A 17635-nucleotide genomic window follows, 5' to 3' on the forward strand; every position below is an offset into this window, starting at 1 on the left:
AGGCCGGGTCTGCGAACCGTCTGGAATTCGGCCCTTAATGAGTTTACAACTGTCCAGCCCCAATTAGGGTATTCTACCAAAGCCCTTTCATTTGTTTGCTCTGTCTGCCGCCGATAAAGCGGCTGCGGAAACAGCCCTCTTTTTATGGGGTGTGCCAGCTCCACAGGGTAGATTCCGGATCCCATGAAGACCCCCAGGGTTTGGACTCTTGCCCCGCCTGCCTTTGGGATGAGAAAGCTGTGAGGTAGCCCAGGAAGCCGAACTTCAGGCCGGCTGGGGCTGCTGAGCTGCAGTTCCAAAATATGACCAGCAGATGGCAGTGTGGCTCCACGCAAGAGGCGCTCGAGCCGCCATCTCCCGCCGCCGCGACCCTGGAAATTTCCTAAGATGTCGACTTGACGCGATTCTTTCTGGAATGGAGCCCCAGACCTGAGCGAACAGCAGCCATATATTTTCCGTGCGGCTCACGCTAAGCTGGAAGCTATTATGGGATACAAGCATGCTCCGAGGGCTGGCCTAATCCTCACCGATCGCCAAGCCCCATCCCGAAGGCGGCGCGTTGCGGGAGCTGCAGCGGCACTGTGGCTGCGGGGCTGAAGCTCCAAGCGCGGGTACGGCTCCGGGGTCATCGTCCGCAGCCCGGCACAGGCCTTTGGTCAACGAGGCGCGCGAGGACCCCCCTCACCGGTGGAGGGACACGAGGCCGGATGCCGGTGGACCTGACGCCCCTGCAGACGGCGTGCAGGGGGTACACACACGGTCGCCACGGGTCCTGGGGTCCGCACCCCAGACGTCCCTGGAAACCTGCACCCTTGGTTCGGGGCTGGATTCAGGGCCGGGAGAGTCAGCACCGCAGAGGGAGCAAAGAAACCCGGGATGTGGCCGGTTTTTAATACATGACAGTAAATGTAGGCGAGTGAAAATTGGGCGAGAAGCTACCTTTGGTGACCGTCTAGTGTAAATCTGCTGGGAATTGGCTAGGCTGGGAAATGTTGTTTGGGGTATCCTCAAACGAATGCGATATTTAAAGAATAAACGCACATATAATAACACCTCCGCTGTGGAATTTTTGCTCACGTCCTAGGAGCCGATCAAGGTACTTCTGCCTCGCTCTTTCCTTGCATAGCAATGTCCAGGCTCCCGGGCGCGTCCGCGTCTCTCCCAGCCCAGGTGCGGGGAGGGATTCCTGAGCCTCCGCAAAGGCAGGGTCGATCCTGGGTGCGCACACCAACCGCGGGTGGAACGTGGAAGGTTTCGGAGGCCAACAGGAGCAAACAGAGACCTGCGCAGCGCCCCGGAGCCCCGTGAACACGCCGCGCCGCGCATTTATTTGGGTCGTAATCGTCTCCGCCAAGCCCACAAAATGTTTACGACCCGCATCTCCGCGCTGAACACGCTGTAAAACTAGGGACTGGATTTTGGCTGACATGTCTCACGGGTCTGTCTCTCTCTCTCTCTCTCTCTCTCTCTCTCTCTCTCTCTCTCTCTCTCTCTCTCTCTCTCCCCCTCAGTTACACAAACACACATCTTCATTATAGTTTCATATAAAATACACACTGTTTCACAGCATCTCATTGTAAAAAGGTTTAATAGCTTCCCCCAGACACCGGGGCCGAGTATATAAGCAGCAGATAGAAATCTCGGTTTACAGAACTGCAAAGAAGTGGCCAAATACAAGATCAGTGGGTGCAGATAGCAAGCTTGACCTCTAACTACAAATAAGTCGCAGGTCAGTGGGGACCTCTCCTTTCCAGCCGTCACCCAGGCCCAAGGGGCTGGAGATCCGCCTTGCCCGGGCAGGGGTGCCTCCCTTGCCCTTGGCCGGCTGGCTGGCAGCTGGAGGCTGCTCTCGCTCTCAAGTGCCTACAAGCCGCTCCTAGCATCTGGCCTGAGCCCAGGCGAGACCCCCACACGGGCTGCAGCTCATTTGCACCCCTCGGGAATGGGTTGAGTGGCCTGGGACTGCGAGAGAGAGAGAGAGAGAGAGAGAGAGAGAGAGAGAGAGAGAGAGAGAGAGAGAGAGAGAGAGAGAGAGAGAGAGAGAGAGGGAGGGAGAACCAAGGGTGAAAGAAGCAAAATTCTAGCCACCCGCTTCTTAACAAAGCTCACCTTTCACTGAGCTGTGGAAGTTGGATTTACATTTTTAACTCTGTCTAAATATTGAGGGCTTTTCAGTGACCAAAAAAAATCTTAAAATGCAAGAAACGTGTTTTGCTAGTAAATAGAAAGCTAGCTCCAGGAGAGACATGGAAAATAACTAGGTAGGTCTGTCGATTGGAAACTGGTCTGGGAACATCTGCTCTGGGCTGTGTCAAGGAGCATTTCTTCAAATATTATCACACACACACACACAAGAACATACACGTCTGTGTCTTCTCGATCACATAAATAGGGAACCAGTGGGGGGGGGGGTGTCTGATTAAATAGGCCTTCTTGATAGTCTGATTTTATCCAACGTTTTTCGTTTTAAAATCTGGCCACAAAAGGCAGGAAGAAAGGGAGAAGCCCAGAAGCCCAGAAACGAAAGGAAGGTTTGGTGCCCGCAGGAGTCGGTCCAGTTGGATGACTTGGGCCAAGAAGTGCGAGACCTTGCAGCCAGGATCCAGTTCTTCCTTGGTGGGGCCAACGGGCAGAGCGCCCCGCCAGAGCCGCTTGGACTCGCTTGGAGGTGCGACGGCCAAGCCCGGGCAGCGAGGAGCCTGCGAGCTAGCACCCAATTCTCCCTGGGGGGAGGAGGATTGAGGGGAGGAAGCAGAGTGATGTCCTCCCTTCAACCCCCAAATTGCTCCTCCTTTAGACAGTTGGGTTGCCTTCCTGGTTGAAGGCAGCTTCTGCGTTAAACACTATCTCTTTTCTCGGCCATTCCAGTCACTTTAGTCTAGACAGAGGCGGCCACGGCTGCTCCCCGTCTTTCTCTTCCCCTCTTGCTCTGTGTCACCCAAGGAACAATTTATTGGTCTAAAGCCATCTAATTCCACTTCTTTGATCTCGTGGCTTTCTTTTTGTTTTCTTTGTCTTCCTTTAACTTTCTTAGGTTTTTATTTCCCTGCAGATGAGAATACTTTGGGGGAGGATCTTTTTCCTTCTCCTTTCCCCCCCATTTCCTATCTGAGACTCAGTACTATCCCCATCCACCATAAATGGAATCCTGATTATTGTTATCCACCCAGCGCCTACCTGTCTCCCCGCCCCAAGCAAGCCCAAACCTTTTACAGAGTAGGCACTGGGCTCCTTACATCCCGAAGAGAATCAGACTTCCCGTCTTTTGTGTTCCCAGGACCCCCTGACAGGGTGGGGTGACCACGAGCAGCCCAGAGCCTCTGAAAGTCGATAACCAAACTCTATATAATTTAGAGGAGAATTTCCGGGGCAATTCCATTGTGAGGTTGGGGTTTATGGTGTGCAATCGAGCTGGGCAGTAAAAGGTAGCTAGGATTCCGGGTAGCCTGGGCAGTTTACAAAGCGTTTAGGGGATGGGTCCCTCCCCCCACCCCCAGTCATCTTACATGGAGCCTAAGGCAGCAGGAGTTTCAGTTGGTCCTACATTACAGCCCAGTCCAAGGCCTATGAAGGTAGGCGTCCCACCGTTGGGGGGGGGGATTAGATGGGAAAGGATAAAACTGCTTTGCTCTCCGATCTCTGTGAGTCAGTGTCGTTGGAAAGGCAAAGACTAATCAGTTAGGTGGCCCTTGGAGAGGGTTTTCCTATTTGTTTTGGTTTTCTCTGAAAGAAAAGCTGATCCAGAGTAGGCTGTACCCCCCCCTCGCTCCCTCCCCCCGCCCGCCCCATGCATCCAGGGTCCCCTCTCTCCGCTCCAGCCCGGCTATAAAGCGCCTATTGCTCGGAACCACCCAGGCCCACAAGGTGAATATATACAGGGGGCTGGGGTTAAGGCTGCCAGAAACCTCAAGGCAAGGAAGGAAGGCTTTAGAGGGAAGGGGCCTAGAAAGGCAAGGGAGCCTGAGTTTCTTCCCAGGAGAGAGACCCAGACCCAAACATACGATGTGGGGAGGACAAAGGAGTATTAAACCATGTACTGGGGTGCGGGAGGCCAGCCAGGTGCTCAGGAGGACTGCATGGGGCCTGTGGACAAGGCCTCTGCGCCGGGGTTGGGGGAGGGAGAGGAACCCCATGTTAATAAATCTGTTGGCAAATGAGGCTCATTAATAGATAAATATTTCACTGCTTCCTTTAGGGCAGATAAACAGTGCGCTGCCGATTAAGGAAAGGAAGCTGCGAGACCTGGAGTTTATTCGAACCACATGGCTGCAGCTTGCGGTATAGTGTTCCCCCCGCCGCTAGAAACCACCCAGCGCCGGCCGCGTCCGGGTCTTAGGTCTGGCTAAGAGTTGGGGGTGGGCAGACCTGCTACCCCCCCCCCAAGGCTACAGTGGGGCTGAAGGATGTGCAGGGTGCACAACCCCTGGGGGGGGGGGCTGGATCCTGGGACGATAGATCCACACGCAGGATTGAGGGTTCACTACTACGTATGCTGCCCCGGTGTCCGCAGGCTCAGGCGCCCGGGCTCGTGGGCACACTGGGCGCTGGCGTAGAGCCTCGGGGTGCTCTTCCAGCGGGCACCGCAGGCTCCCGGGACGCGGGCAGATCCCCCGGCCGCATCCCGGAGCCTCTTCCCCAGCCATTCCCGGCTGTCGCGGGCCCCGCCGAGCGAGACCACCTGTGAGGGCTGCTGAGATTGGCGGAGCCGGTCATGTGGGCGGTCACGTGCTGCGGCCAGCTCCTTCCAAAAGAAAATGGGGTTTGGTGTAAATCTGGGGGTGTAATGTTATCATATATCACGCTACCTCGTAAAACCGACACTGAAAGCTGCCGGACAACAAATCACAGGTCAAAATTATGAGTTCTTCGTATTATGTGAACGCGCTTTTTAGCAAATATACGGCGGGGGCTTCTCTGTTCCAAAATGCCGAGCCGACTTCTTGCTCCTTTGCGCCCAACTCGCAGAGAAGCGGCTACGGGGCGGGCGCGGGCGCCTTCGCCTCCACCGTGCCGGGCTTGTACAATGTCAACAGCCCCCTCTATCAGAGTCCGTTCGCGTCGGGCTATGGCCTGAGTGCCGATGCCTACGGCAACCTGTCCTGCGCCTCCTACGACCAAAACATCCCCGGGCTCTGCAGTGACCTCGCCAAAGGCGCCTGCGACAAGGCGGACGAGGGCGCGCTGCACGGCCCGGCCGAGGCCAATTTCCGCATCTACCCTTGGATGCGGTCTTCAGGTAGGCGCCGCGGCTGGGCGGGTTGGGCCAGCGGCCGGGAGCGGAGGGGGAGCCGGGAGCCCCGAGCGCGGAGAGCCTCGGCCGGGAGTGGAAGGCCGGGGAAATTGGAGCCTGGAGGCCCCCTGGACTCCCGGCGGCGCTGCCTTTCTGGTTTTAATTAGAGCTGAGGCGCCATTGCGTGGAGAACCCCTAGCATTGTATGTAAATGAGGCTCATAAAACTTTTTATGGCCCAATTAATGGGTTGATCCTCGTAAATTTATTTAACTCCATTTGCCTTGGAATTTTAACATTAAGTTTATTCAGTGTATTCTCCCTTCTCCCTCTGTGCCCCCTCTCCCTTTCTGTCTCTCCCCTCTCTCCCTTCTTCCTTTCCTTTCCTTTCCTTTCCTTTCCTTTCCTTTCCTTTCCTTTCCTTTCCTTTCCTTTCCTTTCCTTTCCTTTCCTTTCCTTTCCTTTCCTTTCCTTGCTTTTCCTTTCTGCCTAGCTCTTCTTTCTCAAAAGCAAAGAGAACCCAGCCCTTTAGGGCCCCTCACCTACCCCTGTGCCAGGGGCCATTTCAAGACAGGGGTAGGGGTGGAATGGAACATGGGGTGCTCTTAGGAAGGGGGGGGTTGAAGCTGCTGGAGAGGGTCGCCCACTTGTCTAGCAAGGCTGGGGAGCGGCTGGACTCGCCTTTGAATGGCAAAAGTGCAGCGTCTCCCACTTGCTCACACTCTATATTTACAATTTGCCTTTGTCAGGGAGATGCGAGACATTGTGGAAGCGTAGCCGGCTGGAAAGGTCGGTTGTAAAGTTGGGATTCTGAGCTAATGCGCCTAACAGAACTGCCTGCAAGTCTGGCACTGTAGTTCCGGTCTTCTGCTAACACTTCCCTCTTCCCCCACCCCAGCCTCAGCTAGGGTATGGGGTGCAGGGTGGAGGGAGGGTGTGAGTGGTTCTGGTAAGGGGGAAAAGGTCCTGGGTCTGGGACATGGGGCCTGACTAATACACTCTTTGCTTCATGTCCCTGGCTGCTTGTCTGTCCACATGTCTGTGTGTCCACATTTCCACTCTCAGGACCCGACAGGAAGCGGGGCCGCCAGACCTACACGCGCTACCAGACTCTGGAGCTGGAGAAGGAATTCCACTTCAATCGTTACCTGACCCGGCGCCGCCGCATCGAGATCGCCCATGCGCTCTGCCTCACCGAGCGCCAGATCAAGATCTGGTTCCAGAACCGCCGTATGAAGTGGAAGAAAGAACATAAAGACGACAGTCCGGCCCCTGCCGCAGCCCCCGAGGGCGCCGCCGTGCCCTCCGCCGCCTCGGCCGCCGCCGCCGCCGCCGCGGCCGCTGCTGACAAGGCCGACGAAGAGGAGGAGGAGGATGAAGAAGAAGACGACGAGGAGGAGGAATAAGGGGCTTATTCTGGGCCCTATCCCCTGCCCCGGACAGCTGGAAAAGAGTCTTTAAGAGACTCAACTGGTTTTATTTACAAAAATATGGGAAATAAAAAGAAAATGTAAAAAAAAATCAAAGTCCCCAACCACAAACCCACCCCATCCCCACCCCATTACTCACTCTAGCTCCCAACTTTTCTGGACTGAGCGGCTGGAGATTAGGTCGCCTTGGGGATCCCCTCTGTTTCTGAGGATCCCATTAGATACCCCCAACCCCAGGCCAGTGCTGTTCACTGGTACAGCCAAAATACTACCTAGCACAGGCCTCCTTGAGAGGCACCCCCAAACTACCTATGGGCCCAGCCCCAGTGGGCCTCCACTCCCAGGAAGCCCCCCACTACGTCCCAACACTGGCAGATACCTAGCACCACCCCCCCCCCATGCCTGCAAGAACAGGATTCTTTCAGTACTACCTACTAGCCCCAAACTACCTATTTTGTGCTGGCTAGCTTGCCTGCTTTTTGGTGCCGGCCTTCCCAGGCCAGGCCAGGCCCCTGAAGCTTCCCCAGGGACAGCCTTTGAGGTCCTTGAGACTTGGTTGACAAGGCACTGGGGTCCAGGGACCAGGGCAATGGCTTCTATTTAAATTGAAAAATAATATATTTATTCCAAAGCATATTAAATGCTGCAACCTAGAATCCCTCTTTTTTCTGGCTTGGCCACCCCAAGTTCAGGTCCATCACACCCACTTCTGGAGGGGAGCATTCCTGAGCTGCAGACCTCTGGGTTCATTTCTGCTTTGTAGGATTTCAGAGCTGCTCTCAGTCTCACTGTTCTCTCCCCTGTCCTTGCGTCCTCCTGGTCAGCCGTGTCAAATATGTGTACCCTTTTCCTACAATGGCAAATACTGTATATTTGAACACGATTTCCCCCTCATTTCTTTAGTCTTGGAGCTCATTTGTAAAGGAATGTCTCGATGTGGGAAGGATGTGTTCATTGGGTGACTTTGTAGCATGGTGTGTCGTCTTGAGCTAACTCTGTAGTGGGTGGGGAGGTCCCTATGCCTTCCCAGATGCCCTTCATCTCCTGTGTTGTCCTGTGTCCCCCTTAGCTCCAGCCTGGGATTCAGGGAAGGCATGCTTCCCAGCCCAGATAATCATGTTTTATGTAACAAAAATAAAGATGCTTGGTGACAAAGAGATGTGGACTGCTTTATCCAGGGGGACCAAGGGAAAGGGAGGTGACCCTAGCTGAAGGACAGCTGGCTGGCTGTGTGCCCAGGACTGTCCTTGGGTCCAAGTGTTGAGTGTCCATGTACTTCTGAGTGTGCTGGTCATGTTTATATACATATATGTACACACACTCATATATATACATATATATGCACACACACATATATAATGTGTTGATTTGTCTGAGTATGCTGGTGCCTATTTTGTATGTATGAGTTCCTGTGTGTGCTTGCTTATATTTTTGCATCATTTCATTGCTGTATAATTCCATATCCATAATTGTATGTTTACCTTGTCTCCGTAATAGTGTGCATTTATTTCTATGTCCATAATTGGGTGGATGTGTTTCTGTGTGTCCATAATTACATGTTTTTCTGTGTCCATAATTGACTGTATGCATTTCCCCATGTCCGTAATTGTAGATGTGCTTTTGAATTTGTAGGATTTTTTTGTCTGGTTACTGTGTGCTCACAAACATCTAGAGCCCTTGAAAACAGAATCTTTGGTAGATATATTTTATAAGTCATTCCAAAAATCCTTAATATAGCCCATGAGTGAATCCCAAATCCACCCTTTCCTCTAAGGCCAGAGAGTGGGCTCAGAAATGGGTATCACCTACCCAGCCACAGATTCCGGATTTCGCCTGCGCCTTGAACCCAGCCCTGGGCTAGGAAATGGGACTCAGGGTCTCTGCTGCAGAGCCCCCACTCTGCCCTCAGGGGAAGCAAGGGAGCCCTAGGACTCTGAACCGCCGCAAAGAGGTTCTGAGAGGGAGCGGAAGCCCCAAATTCAGCTCAGCAGCCAGTGCACCAAAGTCTGGGTGCGGGAGGACGAGGGGATGGGAAGGGGCTGAAGGCGAGGGGCATTCTGAGCTTGGCCAGAGCAGACTTCCACTCCTACCTCCGGCCTGGTTTGGGCTAGCTTCTTAGAGCTCTCTTAATAAAAACCGGCCCAAAAGGTTCCGTAAAAGCTGCGGCCCCAAATAGGGGCGGCCTCGGTGGTAAGATGGCGCCGGTGTAAGAGCTGCCTCCTCTTAGTGATGGGGAAAGGGTCATAAATCCGTTGTTGTTTATGAAAATTTACAACTTTGCAATACAACTTTATGAGTTGTTCGGCCCTTCCATTGGCCGCTGTCGGTCATGTGGATGGGAACCGTGAACATGAACTTTTTTATAATTTCCCTTGCGAGAATAGAGCCGCATTCTTTTGCTCCGCTCCGTCCTGCGTGCTTCGGAGCTCTGCCTTGCAGCCCAGCTGGGCTGAGCTTTGTCGGGCGATGGCGACGGAGGAGAAGCCGGGCCCAAGCCCTGCCCGGCCGCTCGGCCTAGAGGTGGGGCGCGTCCGGTTCCTGGCGCCGCGGCGGCCGCTTTGCAACTCGCAACCTGGCTAAAGTCCTCCGTCGTCTGGCACCAAGCAGGAGGAAAATTCGTCTCCCCGGCTGCCCAAGCCACAGCTGTCAGAGGCACAGGAGCCTCAGGGCGCCTCGGTCTGCAGGTGAGACACGTGGGGAAGGAGACAGAAGCAGAGGTAGTGAGGTGCCACGGAGGTGGAAGAGGGCATCTAAGATGACTTTGAAGGGGGGGCATATTCAACCTCACCCATACCCCCCCAGGTTCACACTGGCACCCATTACACCCCCCTCACTTCACTTCCTCACCCGCACCTACACGCACGCGCACTTGCACATCACCATCATCACCATCACCATCACCTATACCACTCCCTCTCCCCCCTCCCTGGCTCACCATGGCTGGAAGAGCCCGCCTTCCCTCCGTGGCACGGCGCCCAGGCACTAGGCAAGCAGCAATCGAGTCTTCCGGCCCTCTTTCCCCAGCCAGCCAGGGAATCTCCAAGGGAAGCCATCCGCACTCTGCCTTTCCTGCTGCCAGGCTCTTTCTTGGCTTTGGATTTTCCCCCCCGGTTTGTTTTGTTTTGTTGTTTCGTCATGGTGCAATTCGTTTGACTAAATTCTCCCACAACCAGAGACAGTTCTCGACCTGGGCGGATGAGAAGAGGTGAGGTCAAAGTGAGGTTAGCCCATGGAGGTTTATTATTAGCATCAGCATCGTATTTTCTATTCGGTGGGAAATTGATTTCTCAGAGAATGAGGAAAATAATAATAATAAAAAAAACCTTACTAATTCAGCCAGAGTTCTCCACCGCCCCCCCCCCCATGGTGGCCCTCCGCCGGGTTTTATGACAAGTTTGGTGTCTGGAGCTCTGGGAGGAGGAATAGGTGAATGCTGGATTCTGTATGGAAGGAGAGGTTGGGATTAATGGAGTGTTGTTCGGTGGGATAGTTTGGTGCAGAGGACTGTTGTGGTTTAGGTGTGGCTGGCAGGGCCTGCAGTTCTGGCTGAAGGAAGGATGCAAATCCAATCTGAGTAATAAGGGGACCACCTCCCTAAACCACTTCGGGGGCAGCAAGCTAGCATCCATTCGGCCCAACTCCCACAGGCTGGGAGAGGACTGTGGAGCTGTCCAGGGGGGAGGCGTTGACGGTCAGCTGGCCTGGTGGTGGCTTTGTGCAGCACGGTGGCACGAACTGGGGCTCGTCCTGAGGGCGCATCTGAATTGGGGCTCGTCTTGAGGGCGCATCTGACCAGATTTGTCCCCCAGAGCTCCCGGTTGGCGACAGAAATCGAGCCTGAGGTTCCAGGCTCCAGTTCTTTCGGTTTGTTTAGGTTGTGTTTGTTGTGGCTTCTCTATGTTGAGACCATATCTGGGTATCTATTAGTTCATTAACAAGGGCATGGAGGTGTTTGGGACGTTCGTTGGCGAGGTGTGTGCTCTCGGGGCAGATAAAGCGGCGCATTTGCCTCCGAGGGCCGCTGGCTGCCTACTGCGGCTGCCGCGGGCGAATTATTTATGGCTAACGAGCGGAGCGCTCGCTGCTGCCACGCAGTGGCCGATGGCGGGACCGGCGCCAGCCGCAGCCCGCCTCTGACATCCTGGCGCGATTGCTGTCCTGGCCCCTCACAGATTCCCCAGAAGGCAGGGGAGCGGGGGACGGAAGGGAACCCGAGAAGCGGTCTCCCACGGTCTGTTTAGCTTGGAAACCTCCCCGCTTCCGCCGCCCCTGACAGGAGCGGGACACCGGAAAAGATCGGTTCTCCCATCACCCCCACCCCAGCACCATGGAGGCTGGTTGCACAGGCCGCCTGGCACATCATGGCAGCTTCTGTCCAAACTATGCGTCCTATGGCGCCTTGGGGGCGAATGCCTTTGGGAGGAAGGCGCTGGTCTGGGGATTCTGGTCTCGGAAAGGCCATTTTATGGTCCTGAGGCCTGCAGGCCGGACTAGCCCTGAGGAGGATGGCTATGGCTAACAAGGCCCGCTTGGGCTCCAGGGGAAGACCTGACAGAGGCAGAGCAGGGGCCTCACCTGTGTGCTTTGGGTTCCTGCCTGGGCTACCGCTTTGATGCGACAGAGGTGGGCCTTCCGTTTCCCCCAAACACACACATCGGCAGGCAGGCCGTCTTGAGGCTGGCTGAAGTGGAGCAGCTCAATGGGCAGCCTAGAACAGGGGCAGACTCTGTGTGACCCTACTCACCATCCTACCTCCCTTGGAGAAAAGCTGAAAGGTAAGTCAGCTTTCTATGTGGCTTTGACAGAGAAGAGTGACTTGGGGTGAGCATTCTCACCATGACAGGAGAGGGTCTATGGTGGTGGGTGTGGGGCTGGTTCTCTCCTGAATGGGTCCGACCGTTGTTCTTTTTTGTTTGCTCACTGGCTAAGTCTTTTTCTCTCTCTAGGATATATATATACACACATACATACACACATATGTACACATACACACATACATACATATGTATATATAGGCACACACACATATATGTATATCCAACTATACATATACATATATACATATATATGGCTATAAAGATAAACTGTTTGGCTGCCAGCATAAACGTATACTAACCTTGGCTAGCTTGCAAAGATTTCAATCTAATATATTTTTCCTATTTTAGTTGTGACAGTAGCTAAACATACATTTTCTGGGTCTTAGCTGAGAAATGAAATTTTCTCATTGGCTGAGACAATGATTAGGTTTGGAACCCACGTCAAAACAACAATAATAGTAGTAAACTTATCCAACACCGGTGGAATATGAAGGAATTAAAGAGAAATTATAAATGTAAACATTGGTCAACATCTGCAAAACGGTTTTCATTTCAAATAATAATGTGCTTGAACTTACTGCCATCTGATGATTTAAAAAAAAAACAATAAACCAAACACAATTTTTATCAAAACAACTTTTTAAGATGAAAAAAATCTCTTTTCCCCGCCTTTTGTTGTTGTTGTTCTTGGCTCTTCATTTTCACCTATTGAATCTTTCCTCTGGGCAAATCTGTGAGAGATGTCCCTTTTTATCCTCTCTGGAATGAACTTTCTTTACATGTAAAGGAAGAATGTCCCGTCCCCGCCCCCCCCAGTTGGACTGATCAAGGTCCAGCAAGGTTTCTCAAAGTCTTTGAGGTTGCCTGCCTGGGCTGAGTGGAGGTCAACCTTAGGCAAGTCCTTTTTCACTGTTCTCTCCCATTGGTGGATGATAGATATGGGAAAAACAAAAGCAAGAAAGGGATTAAGGGAGTTGCTACCAGATCCTTACAATACCATTACCAATTACCACCTCACTGAAGGTCCTGAGCCTCCCTCAGGACTGAGTCTGCATTGGCCAGGGTTTTTACAGATCCTGCAAGCAGCCTCCAGCAATCCAAGCAATCTAACCAAATCACATCTTCTTTCTTCAACGTCCACAGAATTGAGGGTTTTAAGAGCTAATTCAAGGGATTTTACAAGCCTAACAAATACAGTCATAAAAATGCCACTGGCCCAATATCACATTTTACAAAATGCTGTGGATCTGTGCACTTTAAAGCCAACTATCTCAAAGGCACACCTCTTAGGCAAGAGGGTGAAGCCCAAGCCAGGCTTTTTGTCTACTTCCTATCTGCGGGCTTCCAGGCCTGGCACCGTACTAAAGGGAATTAAGATTTCTGGACCGGGTGAGATGACTATTCGAGGTTCTGGAGCTACCAGGATTGGTTAGAAGCCCCCTAAATAGCCCCAGTAGTGGCAGGAAAGAGGGCAAACCCCATGACTAGGCCCTGGGGCTCCGCGGACCAAGCCCGTTGGTTCTTCTACAGTCTTGGGCCCCCCGCGAGCTGTTCACTGTGTCCTGCTTAGCCAGGGGTCCCGCAACCCCTGTGCCTCTGGAATGAGGATCGAGCGAGTCCGCATCTGGAGTTTTAAGGTGTCTCAGTTCTGAGCGGTTCCGGTGGAGAGGAAAGTGGTGGGGCGCGCGGCAAGAGGAGCAGGTCTCATCCAGGGCTTCTCCCCGTCTCCTAGCGGTTCCGCTGCTGTAGGTCCTTGCTTGTTGAAACCAGTGGGATCTGGCCTCTCCATTCCTGGGTTCAATGACAGCTTGCGGTGCGCAGCTGGTGAGGGTGCTTGCTTGGAGACAGTTGCGGGGGAGTCGGCCAGTACTCCAAGAAGAAGTGTACTTGAGAAGCTAAAGAAGCCTGTTTGGCCTGCTCCTGGTCAGCGTGAGGTGACCTTTCAGCTCTTGGCTGCAAGGCCTAGACCTCTGATAGGAATGGGAAGGAAAGAATAAGGGGGTGCATCGATCCCCAGCATAAAGGTGAAAAGCAGGGAGTGAAGGCCTGGCTGCTTACGGCCTCTTCTTCAGCTCAATAACCTATACCCACGAGTAAGAGAGTGCAAGGGGAGGGGCAATTCGGGCCATTCCTGGAATGCAGGCCGGGAGGAGCAAAGCCATCCTTGTCACCGCCCCTCCAGGCGTGGGGTTGTCAAGTTTCCTGTTTGCAAGAAGAGGAGGAGGAGGAGGAGGAGGAGGAGGGGGGAAAAAAACCCAGTAAAGTCCAACCAGGCAAAAAGGGGAGGAGGAAATAGTGGGGCCTGGTATGGCCTTTCCGAAGCTAGTGCTTCTACCCCGATGTGACTGCCCGAGCAAACCTAGGCCTGTGCCCGCCACTGGCACTGGGGGGGGGGGGGAAGGAGCCGGGCCGATGGCTGTGTGCACCCATTAATCTGCCGGGCGGGCGGGCGGGCGGCGGGCTGGGGGCTGTTTGTAACTTTGCTGCCTCGGTCGCCGCGGTCCCCGGGGAGCGGGCTCCGGCGCTCGCTCCCATTGGCCGCCGCCGCGTCAGCTGGTGCGATTTGCTGCTGTCGCTTTTGGCGTTCGGCCATCCAGAAACAAACCAGTTCGATGACTACTAATAGTTATAGCCAGATGTACTAATACACAACAAATCACAGTCCTGCAGAGGGGCGCGCAAATGAGTTCCTATTTTGTGAATCCCACTTTCCCCGGGAGCCTGCCCAGCGGCCAGGACTCCTTCTTGGGCCAGCTGCCCCTTTACCCGGCCAGCTATGACGCGCTGAGGCCATTCCCGGCCTCGTACGGGGCGTCGAGCCTCCCGGACAAGACGTACACCTCACCTTGTTTCTACCAACAGTCCAACTCGGTCCTGGCCTGCAACCGGGCGTCCTACGAGTACGGGGCCTCGTGTTTCTATTCTGATAAGGACCTCAGTGGCGCCTCACCCTCGGGCAGTGGCAAACAGAGGGGCCCCGGGGATTACCTGCACTTTTCTCCCGAGCAGCAATACAAACCCGACAGCAGCAGCGTGCAGGGCAAAGCCCTCCATGAGGAAGGCACCGACCGGAAGTACACGAGCCCAGTTTACCCCTGGATGCAGCGGATGAACTCCTGCGCGGGTAAGGCTTTTCCCTGCACCCCCACCCCCACCCAAGACAGCAGAGGGCGAAGGGAAAGAAGGCTGGCAAGAAAGGAAAGGAGGAGGAGACAGAAAGTAGGCAAAGAAATAAAGAAAAAGGAGGAAAGAATGGCAAAATCTCTTTGGCTTTTTTTTAAGAAAAAAAAAAAAAGAAACAACACCCAATCCTAATGGGGCACTTAGGCCAAAGCAGAGGAAAGGCAGAGAGTACTAAGGGCCAGTGTAAGGTGACACTTTAGGGGAGGGTGAAATAATCACTGAAGGCTACCTGAAACTCAGATGGGGGTAACCTGACCAGAGGGAGAGGGCCAGTGTAGAGGGGGAGAGCCTGCCCAGGCTGCACCCCTATAACACCCTCCTCAGGTTCCCAAGCTGGAGGGCCTCCAACACTTTGCAAAGGGTAACTTCCTTTGCCTCTCAAGTCTCTCTCTGAGAGAGAGTAAGAGAGGGAGAAAGAGAGGGGGAGAGAGACACCCCCATATGGCCTCTTCTAGCATCTCCCCCAAATCCTTGGAGGGCCACATCCCAAGCCACAGGATTTTTCTCTCTCCTCCTTCCTCAACTCCCCCTTCCACTAAACTGCTCACTCTTAGATAACTTCTGCCTCTTTCGAGCCCCTACCTGAGTTTCACACCTGGCCTGGAGGGCTTCTCCCATCCTTGGCATCCAAACTGAAGGCTCAACCCTGTCCTACATTACCAGTAGCCTTGCCTATGGTTCCCTTTCTTTCCCCTTGATTTCCAAAGACTCCACAGGGATTCTCCCTTCCCTTTTGGAGCAGGCTAGAACTTAATGTAGATTTCAAAACTTAATAGTGTTTTTTTTTAATCCACCTTTTCTCCATGGAGATGTGTCTTTCAGATGGTTCATATAAGTGGGGAGAATTTCAGAGGGCTGATGATATTTGAGTTCCCCCCAAATGTCCTGAGGGCCCAGTAGCATTCCTCACAGAGACTAGCCTGTGATTTCAGAGTTTACAGTGCACTTGAGGTTCCAGAGCACTCATCCTCAGACAAATACACACTGCACCTTCAAAACTATGACTTTGGAGTTCCAAATTGCAAAGGCCCATGCTGTGACTTTGCTTGTAATGGGTTTCTTACAAGCCAGACTCTCTTTTACAGCAAAAACTTCCTACCTCAAGTCGTTTTAGGTGGAAAAGAATTCACATGCTATGAAATACTCTTCACTAACCAGCCACCTTCAGCCCCAGAAGTGGTGGGAGAGTCTGGAAGGGAGGCAGGGCAGCTGCCAGCCCAGAGGCCCCTGTGGGCTAGGTGGTAGATAGGGGGCTTCTTTCGGCCTAGTTTACCAGCGGCCTGGCCATTTCTGCCTGCAGGTGCTGTGTATGGGAGCCACGGACGCCGAGGCCGCCAGACCTACACGCGCTACCAGACTCTGGAGCTGGAGAAGGAATTCCACTTCAACCGCTACCTGACCCGGCGCCGCCGCATCGAGATCGCCAATGCGCTCTGCCTCACCGAGCGCCAGATCAAGATCTGGTTCCAGAACCGCCGCATGAAGTGGAAAAAGGAAAATAAACTCATCAATTCCACGCAGCCCAGCGGGGAGGACTCTGAGGCAAAGGCGGGCGAGTAGGCGCCTGGCTAGGCACCAGGCCAGCACGGCAACCTTTTTGGCTTTGCCCCGTTGCCCTTGCCTGCTCCCCAACTTTTCTCCCAGCCTACTCCCATCGGGGCTTCCGCGGTTTCAAGGGCGCTCGGAGCTTTGCCATCGCCTGAGCATTTACTTATTACAAACAAACAAACAAAACCTACACACCCCCAATCTCGGCGGTGGAGCACACGCACTGTACACACACAGGCCTTCTCCCCAAGGCTGCACCAGCCAGCTAGCAGTTCCTGGGTGCCCCCCGAATTCGTCCTGGTTCCGGGATTTAGTGCCTCTGTGCTCCCCGGAGCTCAGAATTGCTGGCGAAGAAAGAGCCCCAGGCCGAGTCCCCTCTGGTATCGGGGCATCTCCACCACCTCGATCCCTGCCCACGAAGATCGGAAGGGCATCACCAAAATATTTCTGGCTACTATTAAGAGCGGGCTTAAGGGCTTGGAGCCCAAGCCCCTCGCAGCCTCTCAGGCCAACCCCTGAACAAGAAGAAGCTCGAGGAACAAAGGGGGCCCCGACATAGCTAAGCCTCAGCCCTCGCGTAACTGCCCGTGGAAAAGCAGCAGCCTCGGCCAAGGCTAGCCAACCTGGGCACGGGTGGAATATTCCAGCCTCGGAGCGACTAGGTTCCTGCAGGTTCCCAGCTCCCATTCCCGATCCCGGCCTCGGACAGCGCCGGCGCCGCCACCAAACAGCTTTCTGGACCCAACAAGGGGGCCCAGGGCCATGGGAGCCGCAAAAGCCCTGGCTTCCAAACCCGCCACGGGCGCCCGCGACCTCGGGCCTCCAGTGGGGAGACTCCCAATGCCTCTCAGCTATATTTGTGATTTCCTTTCGCCCTTCGGAGCCCAGAAAAACAACTACGGAGATACGAGGCACTGCCACGCAATGATTCCATTCTCTCCCTCAGTTTACTCCTGGAGGTCTAAGCAAGACCCCAGTAACTCAGCCTACGTACCCCCAACCCCCAAGCCGCCTCGGTGGCTGCAAGGAGCCTGGGCCCACTCGCCTGGTTCACCCAGAACCCTCCGACTTGGGGCCCGGCTGGCTGGAGGAAAGGGACCCGTTGGTGAAGATTCTCCACGCTGGATACATAAGCAAATCGAATAGCAAACTAATGACACCAAAACCATTTTTACAAGAAAGAAAAATCGGCTCCAGTTCTGAAAGTGTGTGGGATTTTTGACCTTGTCTTGGAGAAACACGACACAAAAGCTATCTTTAATAGACGCCTGTCGTTGAGAGCGGCAGGGACAGTGTCCCTCGTGCGCTCGCAAAAACAGAGCCTTAATTGTGGCTGCTGTTGTGGGCAGGATTTATTTCTCCATTTGGCTAAATGGCCTCCTCCCCTCTCCAAAGGGAGAGCGATAACTGTAGTCTCAAAATTCACAA

General features: G+C 53.9%; 3 protein-coding genes across 3 annotated transcripts in view; all 3 read left to right on the forward strand.

Annotated features, from left to right (window-relative positions):
- The first annotated feature begins 3866 nt into the window (after positions 1-3866).
- On the forward strand, positions 3867-7816 carry Hoxa7 (homeobox A7). Its single transcript, XM_048339639.1, has 2 exons — positions 3867-5236; positions 6295-7816. The coding sequence occupies exons 1-2, from the start codon at positions 4858-4860 to the stop codon at positions 6633-6635; spliced, it is 720 nt and encodes a 239-aa protein (XP_048195596.1). The 5' UTR covers positions 3867-4857; the 3' UTR covers positions 6636-7816.
- A 1389-nt stretch (positions 7817-9205) lies between these two features.
- The window catches only part of Hoxa3 (homeobox A3), a 45999-nt gene continuing 37569 nt past the window's right edge, over positions 9206-17635 (forward strand). The window contains exon 1 of the mRNA XM_048339628.1: positions 9206-9343. The gene's annotated coding sequence lies outside the window, so the exon portion shown is untranslated. The remainder of the gene's footprint in view (positions 9344-17635) is intronic.
- Positions 11722-16219, forward strand: Hoxa6 (homeobox A6). The gene is made up of 2 exons (XM_048339641.1): positions 11722-14600; positions 15960-16219. Exons 1-2 carry the CDS (start codon positions 14159-14161, stop codon positions 16217-16219), a joined length of 702 nt encoding a protein of 233 aa, XP_048195598.1. The 5' UTR covers positions 11722-14158.

The sequence above is a fragment of the Perognathus longimembris genome, chromosome 2 (genome assembly GCF_023159225.1).
Source record: "Perognathus longimembris pacificus isolate PPM17 chromosome 2, ASM2315922v1, whole genome shotgun sequence".
Classification (NCBI taxonomy): domain Eukaryota; kingdom Metazoa; phylum Chordata; class Mammalia; order Rodentia; family Heteromyidae; genus Perognathus; species Perognathus longimembris.

Coding starts and splice junctions, on each gene's coding strand:
- Hoxa7 (XM_048339639.1), top strand. CDS start 4,858: ATGAGTTCTTCGTATTATGTGAACGCGCTTTTTAGCAAATATACGGCG. Junction 5,237..6,294: donor CCCTTGGATGCGGTCTTCAG/GTAGGCGCCGCG, acceptor TTCCACTCTCAG/GACCCGACAGGAAGCGGGGC.
- Hoxa6 (XM_048339641.1), top strand. CDS start 14,159: ATGAGTTCCTATTTTGTGAATCCCACTTTCCCCGGGAGCCTGCCCAGC. Junction 14,601..15,959: donor GCGGATGAACTCCTGCGCGG/GTAAGGCTTTTC, acceptor TTCTGCCTGCAG/GTGCTGTGTATGGGAGCCAC.